This window comes from Microcaecilia unicolor, chromosome 3, assembly GCF_901765095.1.
Source record: "Microcaecilia unicolor chromosome 3, aMicUni1.1, whole genome shotgun sequence".
In the NCBI taxonomy this organism is placed as follows: Eukaryota; Metazoa; Chordata; class Amphibia; order Gymnophiona; family Siphonopidae; genus Microcaecilia; species Microcaecilia unicolor.
The window spans coordinates 89,328,803-89,340,865 of NC_044033.1; the positions used below are offsets into that span (position 1 = coordinate 89,328,803).

The following is a 12,063-nucleotide window of genomic DNA, read 5'->3' on the forward strand; positions in this document are numbered from 1 at the left end:
AGGCAGGAACCACAGGATAACTAGAAGAGACTTTAATAGTGGGCAGCAAACAATCACATCCAGGCAAAGTCTCTAGGCAGGTGGCTACCAAAAGCAGTAATCAGGTCCAGGCAAAGTCTCTAGGCAGGTGGCAAACAAGGGTAATCCATAAACTAACCAGAGTCTTTAGGCAGGCAGAAATCAAGAGATGTCCAGGAACAGGCAGGGTCAATCACACAGGAAACTTTCAGAGCAGGAACTCGAACAACCAACAGGAAACTCATGGAAGACCTTTGATACCAAGGCAAAGCAAGCAAGGTTCACAGAAGCTAATAAGTCCATCAGCAGCTGACACTCAGCTGCAGCAATCACCAGCCAAGTAAGGTTGCTGTTCAAGGACAAACCAGCAGAGCAAGTCTGGCAACCTGGAAAATCCGGACCGGACTTGCTGAAGTCTGGAACATGGAAGACAGCAGAAAACAGTCCATAGCAGCCACCAGTTCTGGCCACCAGCGGGCGAGGAGAGCACCCACATGGAAAGCACGGTGAGTCTGACGTTGGTGCCGGGCAAAATGGTAGAGACTATTATAAAGAACAAAATTACAGAGCATATTCAAAAGCAAAGTCAACATGGATTAAGTGAAGGGAAATCTTGCCTCACCAATCTACTACATTTCTTTGAAGGGGTGAACAAACATGTGGATAAAGGTGAGCCAGTTGATATTGTGTATCTGGATTTTCAGAAGGCGTTTGACAAAGTACCTCATGAAAAACTCCAGAGGAAATTGGAAAGTCATGGGATAGGAGGTAGTGTTCTATTGTGGATTAAAATCTGGTTGAAAGAAAACAGAGAGTAGGGTTAAATGGTCAGTATTCTCAATGGAGAAGGGTAGTTAGTGGGGTTCCCCAGGATTCTGTGCTGGGACCGCTGCTTTTTAACATATTTATAAATGACCGAGAGATGGGCGTAACTAGTAAGGTAATTAAATTTGCTGATGACACAAAGTTATTCAAAGTAGTTACATCGCGGGAGGATTGTGAAAAATTACAAGAGGACCTTATGAGACTGGGCATCTAAATGGCAGATGACGTTTAATGTGAGCAAGTGCAAAGTGATGCGTGTGGGAAAGAGGAACCCAAACTACAGCTACGTAATGCATGGTTCCACATTAGGAGTTAGCGACCAGGAAAGGGATCTAGGTGTCATCGTTGATGATACGTTGAAACCCTCTGCTTAGTGTGCAGTGGTGGCTAAGAAAATTAATAGGTATTATTAGGAAAGGAATGGAAAACAAAAATGAGGATATTATATTGCCTTTGTATCGTTCCATGGTGCGACACCTCGAATATTGTGTGCAGTTCTGGTCACTGCATCTCAAAAAAGATATGGTGGAATTAGAAAAGGTACAGAGAAGGGCGACGAAAATGATAAAGGGGATGGAACGACTTCCCTATCAGGAATGGCTAAAGCAGCTTTTAGCTAGGGCTCTTCAGCTTGGAGAAGAGACGGCTGAGGGGAGATATGATAGAGGTCTATAAAATAATGAGTGGAGTGGAACGTGTAGACGTGAATCGCTTGTTTACTCTTTCCAAAAATACTAGAACTAGAGGGCACGCCATAAGGTGGGAAAGAGGGGCATAATCGAACGGGGCACTCAAGTTTTCCTGAGGCAGTCCTGCAGGACGTCCTCGCAAAGGGTGGGGAAACCCGTATTATCGAAACAAGATGGGCATCCATCTTTTGTTTCGATAATACGGTCAGGGACGCGGCGCCCAAATCTCAACATTTAGGTCGGCCTTAGAGATGGTCATCCTCGATTTTCAGCGATGATGGAAACCGAGGACGCCCATCTCAGAAACGACCAAATGCAAGTAATTTGGTCGTGGGAGGAGCCAGCATTTGTAGTGCACCCTAGGGGGCAATGAAGTGGACTTCAGAAATTGCTCCCAGGTGCATAGCTCCCTTACCTTGGGTGATGAGCCTAACAAAAACCACTCCCCACAACTGTACACCACTACCATAGCCCTTAGGGATGAAGAGGGCACCTACATGTGGGTACAGTGGGTTTATGGTGGGTTTTGAAGGGCTCACATTTACCACAACAAGTGTAACAGGTGGGGGGGGGGGGGGGGGGATGGGCCTGGGTCCGACTGTCTGAAGTGCACTGCACCCACTAAAACTGCTCCAGGGACCTGCACACTGCTGTCAGGGAGCTGGGTATGACATATGAGGCTGGCATACAGGCTGGCAAAAAATATGTTAAAAGTTTTTTTTTTTGAGGGTGGGAGGGAGTTAGTGACCACTGGGGGGGGGGGAGGTCATCCCCAATTCCCTCCGGTGGTCATCTGGTCAGTTCGGGCACCTTTTTGAGGCTTGGTCTTAAGAAAAAATGGACCAAGTAAAGTCGGCCAAGTGCTCATCAGAGACGCCCTTCTTTTTTCCATTTTCGGCCGAGAACACCCATGTGTTAAGCACGCCTCAGTGCCACCTTCGCTACACTTCCGACACGTCCCTGTGAACTTTGGTTGTCCCCGCGAAGGAAAGCAGCTGAGGATGCCCAAAATCGGCTTTCGATTATGCCAATTTGTGTCGAAAGATGGGCGCCCTTCTCTTTCGAAAATAAGCCTGAAAATGTGGGATACAAATGCAATAAATAAATAAAAATATTTAAAATTATTGATAGCAATGATGAACACATGCACTAGCATAAAACTGTAAGGATTTTATAATTTTTATGTGCATATTTTAAAAGTATCAAACGATTCATTAGATGTGTTTTAGGTTTCGACAGTCTCACTTTGATTAGCTCTTTTGAACACACCATACACAAACATTCACACTAGGTTGATTCAGAGTGTCTGATTGGTCTGAGTGACATCAGAACCAAAGGGTAATCCAAGGAGGTTTGACTGAGAACAGGAGACAGCAAGACATCAAAAAGTTGAAGCCAATTAATTTTTTTTTTTAATTCTTTATTTATCAATTTTAACATTCATAATATTTACTTATGAGTGATAATACACAAGTATGAAAATTACAAAGAAACAAATAGAGTCTGCAAATAAACATTGCGAAAATAATATTCATACTAACGCCCACAATTTAGGTAGTTGATCCAAGACTTTAAGAAATACAATATAATACCAAAACATATTAAATCCAAAAGAACAGCTTATTTCCCAATCGGGTGACTCAGCTCTACCATACAGTGTTGCATATGTGACTAAACTTGTACATTTACCTCTTCTCTGCTTATCAAAAAATCTTCCAACTGTTTTGGGTCAAAAAATTGATATTGCTTAGACTGAAGTTTTATCCTACATACACATGGGAATCGTAAAAGAAAATCTGCGCCTATAGCATTAACTCTAGGACGTAAAGATAAAAAAATCTTACGTCTCTGTTGAGTATCTCTAGCTAAATCAGGGAAAACTCTAATCTTTGAACCCAAAAACATGGAGTCTAAATGCCTCAAAGAAAGCTTAAGGGCTGCGTCCCTATCCATTTCCATCGCAAAAGTTACCAATAATGTGGTTCGTTGAGTAATTACCTCTAAAGAGGACTCTAGGAATGCCGTAAGATTCATTGCACCTTGTTGTAAATTTTCTGGTGGTTTCCCACCAGTTTGAATATAATAGGCACGTGTTATAGGTGGCAACGAAGTCTCCGGCATTCCCAGAGTCTCCATAAAGTATTTTCTAACCATTTGAATTGGTACCACCAAAGGAGACCGAGGAAAATTTATAAAACGCAAAGTCAATCTTTTGGATTGATTCTCCAAATACTCCAGGCGTCGTGAGGTAAAATTCTTGTCTTTAATCAAGGATTGGCCCAAAAGTTCAAATTTTTCAGTTTTCTCTGTCAATTTTTTAACGAAGCCAATTAATTTTGCCTCCCTTTCCCTCTCCTCCAAGCAGCCATCATCCCTGTTCACCCAAACCAAAGCAAGCACACCTACAAGCTGCTCTATCCACAATGTCGCTCTTTATTGTTGGTAGCATTTTATTTGATTTCACTTATATTTTCAAACATGCCGGCTTGTGCAGCATACTAATGTACACAGAGGCAGTTATCGGTTTTATCGGTTAGAGTAAATCAATCATTGTGTGATTTGGATGGGCTGGTTAAAGGAACTCCCTGTATTCGTGCAGAGATGTTTTCACCTAGTAAAGGGCCACCAAAACAAATATCGTATCATGAGAATCAGGTGCTTAACAATAAGACTTACTATTTATAAGTACAATTTAAAAAAAAGCAATTAAGTTGAAACCTAGGAGTACATAAGTACATAAGTAGTGCCATACTGGGAAAGACCAAAGGTCCATCTAGCCCAGCATCCTGTCACCGACAGTGGCCAATCCAGGTCAAGGGCACCTGGCACGCTCCCCAAACGTAAAAACATTCCAGACAAGTTATACCTAAAAATGCGGAATTTTTCCAAGTCCATTTAATAGCGGTCTATGGACTTGTCCTTTAGGAATCTATCTAACCCCTTTTTAAACTCCGTCAAGCTAACCGCCCGTACCACGTTCTCCGGCAACGAATTCCAGAGTCTAATTACACGTTGGGTGAAGAAAAATTTTCTCCGATTCGTTTTAAATTTACCACACTGTAGCTTCAACTCATGCCCTCTAGTCCTAGTATTTTTGGATAGCGTGAACAGTCGCTTCACATCCACCCGATCCATTCCACTCATTATTTTATACACTTCTATCATATCTCCCCTCAGCCGTCTCTTCTCCAAGCTGAAAAGCCCTAGCCTTCTCAGCCTCTCTTCATAGGAAAGTCGTCCCATCCCCACTATCATTTTCGTCGCCCTTCGCTGTACCTTTTCCAATTCTACTATATCTTTTTTGAGATACGGAGACCAGTACTGAACACAATACTCCAGGTGCGGTCGCACCATGGAGCGATACAACGGCATTATAACATCCGCACACCTGGACTCCATACCCTTCCTAATAACACCCAACATTCTATTCGCTTTCCTAGCCGCAGCAGCACACTGAGCAGAAGGTTTCAGCGTATCATCGACGACGACACCCAGATCCCTTTCTTGATCCGTAACTCCTAACGTGGAACCTTGCAAGACGTAGCTATAATTCGGGTTCCTCTTACCCACATGCATCACTTTGCACTTGTCAACATTGAACTTCATCTGCCACTTGCACGCCCATTCTCCAGTCTCGCAAGGTCCTCCTGTAATCGTTCACATTCCTCCTGCGACTTGACGACCCTGAATAATTTTGTGTCATCGGCGAATTTAATTACCTCACTAGTTATTCCCATCTCTAGGTCATTTATAAATACATTAAAAAGCAACGGACCCAGCACAGACCCCTGCGGGACCCCACTAACTACCCTCCTCCACTGAGAATACTGGCCACGCAATCCTACTCTCTGCTTCCTATCTTTCAACCAGTTCTTAATCCATAATAATACCCTACCTCCGATTCCATGACTCTGCAATTTCTTCAGGAGTCTTTCGTGCGGCACTTTGTCAAACGCCTTCTGAAAATCCAGATATACAATATCAACCGGCTCCCCATTGTCCACATGTTTGCTTACCCCCTCAAAAAAATGCATTAGATTGGTGAGGCAAGACTTCCCTTCACTAAATCCGTGCTGACTTTGTCTCATCAGTCTATGTTTTTGTATATGCTCTGCAATTTTATTCTTAATAATAGCCTCCACCATCTTGCCCGGCACCGACGTCAGACTCACCGGTCTATAATTTCCCGGATCTCCTCTGGAACCCTTCTTAAAAATCGGAGTAACATTGGCTACCCTCCAGTCTTCCGGTACTACACTCGATTTTAGGGACAGATTGCATATTTCTAACAGTAGCTCCGCAAGTTCATTTAGCATCTTTTTTTTTTCCCTATGCCTACATCAAAAGAAAAAAATGGCATGTGGGAACTTGCTCCTTTAGTTTTGTGAAATGAAGTGGTACATTATAAAAATGCACTTGCCTTTTTTTTTTTTTTTTTTTTTTTTTTTTTTAACTATTTCACAGTGGGGTATTGAATAATGAGGAAAGGGCTTCCTTCATGCAGAAGTTCTGTTCAGAGTCAGTATATATGTGACAACACTGTCCAGTTCACCACACTATTAGCTGCCGAGTTCATACAAAGCTAATTATGTTAAATGGAAAATAAATCTGTTAGCTCAGGCTGCCTGCTATGTAACTATTCCATCATCACTTCATTATTACTACCAAGTATTACATATTAAGGGCGTTTGCTTTACACTTTAATTCCTTTATCTAGTCCTTACATGCACATCGTTTTGCTTTTTAAACCTAAAAGTGCTGGGCGAAGCTCTACTGGCTCCCCATCAAAGAAAGAATAAATTTCAAGATCAACACAATGACCCACAAGATCATACACGGAGAATCCCCCGGCTACATGAGTGATTTGATCAACCTCCCTGTCAGAAACAGATCTATTTTCTTGATGAACTTATCTCAACCTACACCTTCCCAATTGTAGAGGAATTAAATACAAGACCTACTACTCATCCAGTTTCTCCTTTTTGGGCAGCCAGCTTTGGAATGCTCTACCCAGACCAATCCGATTTATTAACGACTACTTGCCCTTTAGAAAAATGCTGAAAACTCATCTCTTTAAGAAAGCCTATCCTAATGTCCCAACCTAATCTTACCAACCTCCACTCCCAATTCTGTTCTGAATTAGATAACGACCCCATCACTGGTTTTACTTACCTCCTCCCCATTCCCCCTCTACTCATCCCATCTTTCTCTTCTCCATCTCCCCTTTATTTTATCCCTCCTTACCCCATTTCTCCCAAATTTACACTATCCTATCCTGTCTACCCTCTCTTATACTAATCATACGTTATCAAGATCAACTTATCATACAATATCAAGCTCAACTTATAATGTTTTGAAATTTCTATTATATGACTTTGTATTTCAAATTACTATGTAAGCCGCATTGAGCCTGCATTGTGTGGGAAAGCACGGGGTACAAATGTAATAAATAAATAAATATCTACAGGACAGTCCTCGGCCCTGCAACAGGCAGAGACAGGTCCCACTCAGGTGCCAGACCATGCACTGATCTGGATCTCTCTGTCCTGGGACACTGCCTGAGACTCCGGCCTCGCTGAAAATTTGCTAGAGATCTGTATTACAACCTTACTTTTCATTCCTATATACGTGTTCATTGGAAGGATTATGGGGACCATAACAAAGTGAGCTTCCCGATGGATCCAGTACTCTTTTGGGAGGCAACCAAGGCAGTTTTAAGAGGTTCCATTACATCATACTCTATATATAAATGAAGGGTGAGGGATACAAAGTTGGTTCGCCTGGAGGCACAGGTCAGGAGAGATAGGCAATTGTTTGGGTCTGCTCCAACAATACCTAACAAGGTCTGCCTTTTGGCTTTGCAAGTGGCCTTGAACCAACTGATTCACTCTAAAATGCAAAAGTCATATTTTTACTACCGGTATCAGTTATGTAAACATGCTAATAAACACGGACAGCTGCTTGCGCGGTTGGTGAAGCAAGTGGGGGGATTGCGTTATGTGTCCCAGCCGAGATATGCAGAAGGGAGATACCATCATACTAATGAGGACATCACTAAAGTATGTTCAATTATACTCCCCCCCCCCCCCCCCCGAAAATGTGGGCTTGGATAGTGAGGCGTATCTTTCTGGTCAAGCTCTCCCTAGGGTGACAGAGACCCAGCAGGGTACTTTCAATGCAGCTATTACGGAATATGAGATCAGATGGGGTATCCGGGCCAGTCCTCTTTACAAGTCTCCTGGAGTGGATGGTTTATCTTCGGAATTCTACAAAATCTTGGTGTCAGAGATTACCCCCTGCCTGTCGGTGGTTTTTAACTTTTTTATCCAAAGCAGAGTATTGCTGGACACTCTGAGAAAGGCCCAGATTGTGGTGTTAAAGCCAGGGAGAGACCCCTTCGGGCAGAGTCTTATCAGTCTACTTCGCTTCTTCCAAATGAGGCTAAACATTTTGCAAAAATGTTGGCAAATCGATTGGCTGATCCTCAGGCTGGGTTTGTAAGGGAGTGCTCAGTGGCACGAAATATGAGAAAGATCTTGGCTTCATTGGAAATGCTGCATCGCACTACCACTCCTTCTCTGCTTATCAGTTTTGATACAGAGAAGGCGTTTGACTGTGTACATTGGGACTTTATGTTTGCAGTGTTGTAGGTATATGGTCTCACTGGGTTTTTTCTGACAGCTCTCAGGGCTCTCTACTGTGACCCAATAGCAGAGCTGTGGGTGAACAAAACGTTCTCAGAACCATTTGCAATAGCACAAGGTACGCGGCAGGGCTGTCCCCTTTCCCTGCTTCTATTTGTCTTAGTGTTAGACCCCTTGATTCGGGACCTAGTGGGAGTGGGGGATCTGCGGGGTGTTACGTTTGGTACAGAGCAATTTAAAATATCTGCCTTCGCTGATGATCTTTTGATACTCTTGCGTGACCCCCCGAACATCTTTGCCAGCACTCCTGGATATCTTTGCTGAATTTGGAGACTTTTCTGGATTTCACCTTAACTTAGATAAATCCAAGGTCCTTACTCTTCACCCACCAGAGGTGGAGTGGAGGCGGCTCCGATGTCCCTTTAAAAGATCTCGGACAGCTTTCACTTACTTAGGCACTCAGCTTACTGGGGACCCCTTCCAACTATACAAAGTAAATGTGGCTAAATTGTTTTCTTACACTAAGGACCTGTTTGGGAGATGGGAGGGTCTCCCGCTCTACTTTATAGGTTGTATTTCTTTGTTTAATATGATCATCTTTCCCAAAAGGCTGTATTTCTTGCAGACGTTGCCCTTATATCTGTCCGCTAAAGACTTGAGGGTTCTCTCGGGTCTGATTTCGAGATTTTGTTGGGCAGGAAAGTGGCCTCAGATCTTAATTCGGTACTTGGTGGGCAATTGGAGAATGGGGGGGGGGGTTAGGGTTCCGGATATCAGCCTCTACAATATGGCTTGCCTGTTACATCAACTGGGAGACTGGCTATTTGGAACAGAGCATTATACTCCAGTCTGTATGGAAACTATATTGTGTCATCCTTTACATCCACATTATGTTTTGCAGACCTCTTTTCCAACGCTGCTGGCTTATCTTCGCTCTAGTGTACTAATAAGGCCAATGGTAGCTTTATGGCGGGACATGGTGAGGCTTTGGTCATTTGATCCACATTGTAGTGGGCTCCTGCCTATTCGGGGGAATGGAGACTTCCCCCCGGGTACAGAAACTCTGCAGTTATCACTTTGGGTAGATAAGGGGCTTACGTCTATACAACACTTTTTGGATTGTAATTGTGCACTCAAGACCTTGGAGTCACTGCCCTTCGAAACATTGGAATGGGCGGATAGATTTGCTTACAAACAACTGCCTCACTTTATAGCTGTGTTACCACCATCCCCCCTTAGTGCTGATCTGACCACTAGATTTTGGAAGCTTTTTGACAAACCGACGGACAAACCTATATAGATTTCATTGAGTCATAAGAGATTAATAGTGTTGACCACAGAGAGATCTCAGCCTTGCCGCTCGTCACTGTTATCTGCAGACACTGGTCACTTCCTGAGACTTGCTGCACTGTATGGATAGTGTTCCCAGATGGATACGGAGTGTGGAGCTCAGGGAATGTCAGGCTTACACCTCACAGTCAAGATTGTACAGGATGGGAGGTGTAGACACACCCCTGTGCAACAGATGCCACCGATCCCCTAATACCTTTTATCATGTTATTTAGGATTGTCCAGCGATTAAATCCTTCTGGACATCAGTGATTAGGTTTTTTGAAAGAATTTTAAGACAGAAGGTGGTGGTTTCACCAGACAGTCTCATTCTGGGGTGTGTCTCGCCTGTGAAGTTGGGACTGTCTACCAAAACTCTTTGGTCCATAAAGAATGCTTGATAGGTAAGAAATGTATTCTTGCACATTGGAAGAAACCAGAAGCTCCATCCTACTGGTTATGGCGCAATAAGTTTCATGCTCTGCTTTCACTGAAGCTTAGGAATTCGCATTTAAACCTAAAACTGCAATGTCACCTTTACTTAACTTGGGGACGATACATCCATGGTTTAGCACAACGAGCATGTAGTCAAATTCTCAACCAACTTATTGATATCTCAGGATTATGTTAATGATTGGGTCTTGGCATGGGGAGGGAACCGGATCTTTCATACTACATACATGGGAGATTTGGAATATCTAACCATGGAGAGGGGAGTGGGGGACTGGGGGGCTCAGATAGTGGACAGAGAGGGAGTTACAAGAGCAAGTTCTCCTTCTCATATGCATAGCTGCTTCTTTGATCCTATTGTGGTCGAGGGGTTGGGGGGGATTGGGGAATTGGGTTTTTGGAAATTTTTGAAAAGACTGAAGCAATATGATGACTTACCATACACTGTTTTCGTGTTCATATTATTTAGAGTGTGCAAACATCCAGGGGTGGATGGGTTGAAAGGCTTGGGAAGGATGAGAAAAAATTGTTAAAAACTTTTTGATGACGACATTTATAACTTTGTTGTCATTTTAATATAATGTACTACTCACTTGGTTGTATATTGCGTGGATTGGTTCTATGTACAATGTTGATTCATCAATAAAAATTGTTGAAACATAAAAAAATGTATAGACGCTGTATCTCACAATTCTAAGTGGTTTCCAACAGAACACCTTACGATGAGTTCATAATTTAGTTAATGTTCACCACTGTTTACTTCAGGCACTTTGATCACAAGTACAGCATTCATCACATAATATAGATCTTCAATTATGATTACCATTTTGCACATCCATGCATGCTTGCATATCCATGTTTTAGGTTTTTATGTTCTTATGTTTTACTTAGTGTATTTATTTTTATATGCTGTGTAATGTGACATGGAAACTTTTTAAGTTTTGTATATAGACCCCGGACATGGGTGTTTATGCTGAAACACAGACCGTATCAGGTCTTTCAATAAAGAATTGTTTTGCTATCCCAATCTTGGAGGTCCTTGGTGCTTTCTTCAGCTATTCGCAATTTGTTATGTGCATTGGAATCCCTCTCCTCTGCTGCTGTGGTTAACTTTATATCATGTACAGGTTGTGTCAACTTCTGTTCCCTTGAGGAGAAGTCATTGAAATAGAATTTAATCAGAAATGCCTAAACTTTTGTACACAACTGTAATAAAGAAAAACGTAAGTTTTTCAGCATAATAAATAGTGTACTGCGGAATTGGAGATGACAATATGTTGAAAATCATGAAGACAATATGCTACTACTGTACAAAACTAAATTATAACTTGAGGAGAGATCATTTAAGCAATGTACAATACCAAAAATGGTGATAACAGTTATTTATTTCTGGACCTAAATAACAAACCTGTGATTTTTGCAGCCTTTTCCTCTTGATTTACTTTGTTTTCCTCTTCTTCATTGTCTTCTTCAAAATCATCTAAATTTCCAATGTCTGCTTGCTTCATACTCATCAAACTTGCCAAACTTTGCATATCTTCATCCCTAACAAGAAACCCAACCATGCAACTTAAATCATAAAATACAATAGAAGAGAACAAAAAAAAAGCACGTTTTCATAAAATCTTTTACCTCTCTTCCTGTATAATTCATTGAAATGAATTCTTATAAGATGTAACCCGAGCTCATGAAAGAACCAATAAACCCACTTAGCAATTATAAAAACATATATATACCATATAGGGTCAAACAAAATGTGCAGGCCATCTAGAATGCTGACAATGCTCAATCCCGACACAATTTCTGACAATGCTCAATCCCAAACACAAGTACCAACAGAATCCCAAAGAGCAGATCCATCCCAGTAGCTTTCTCAAGTCTATATGGCTAATGATGATTTATGATATAACAAAAGAGAGGGAACGAAGTACAAACTAAAGTCCAAACAAAAAAACAGCACCACGGTCCTTTAAAAATGGAATACAGTTCTTTAATGAATGAGCCTTGACAAAAAGACCCGACACAGGCCATGTTTCGGTGACTAGCACCTGTGTCAGGGGTCACAGTGATGATGTGGAAAACTTGGGGAATAACTATTCTTCTACAAT

At 42.1% G+C, this 12,063-nt stretch overlaps 1 protein-coding gene across 1 annotated transcript in view; it reads right to left on the reverse strand.

The window, feature by feature from the left end:
* EHBP1 (EH domain binding protein 1) overlaps positions 1–12,063 on the reverse strand; it is a 763,964-nt gene that overhangs the window by 592,597 nt on the left and 159,304 nt on the right. Inside the window, 1 exon segment of the mRNA XM_030196160.1 lies at positions 11,364–11,500. Coding sequence (XP_030052020.1) covers positions 11,364–11,500 — 137 coding nt within the window.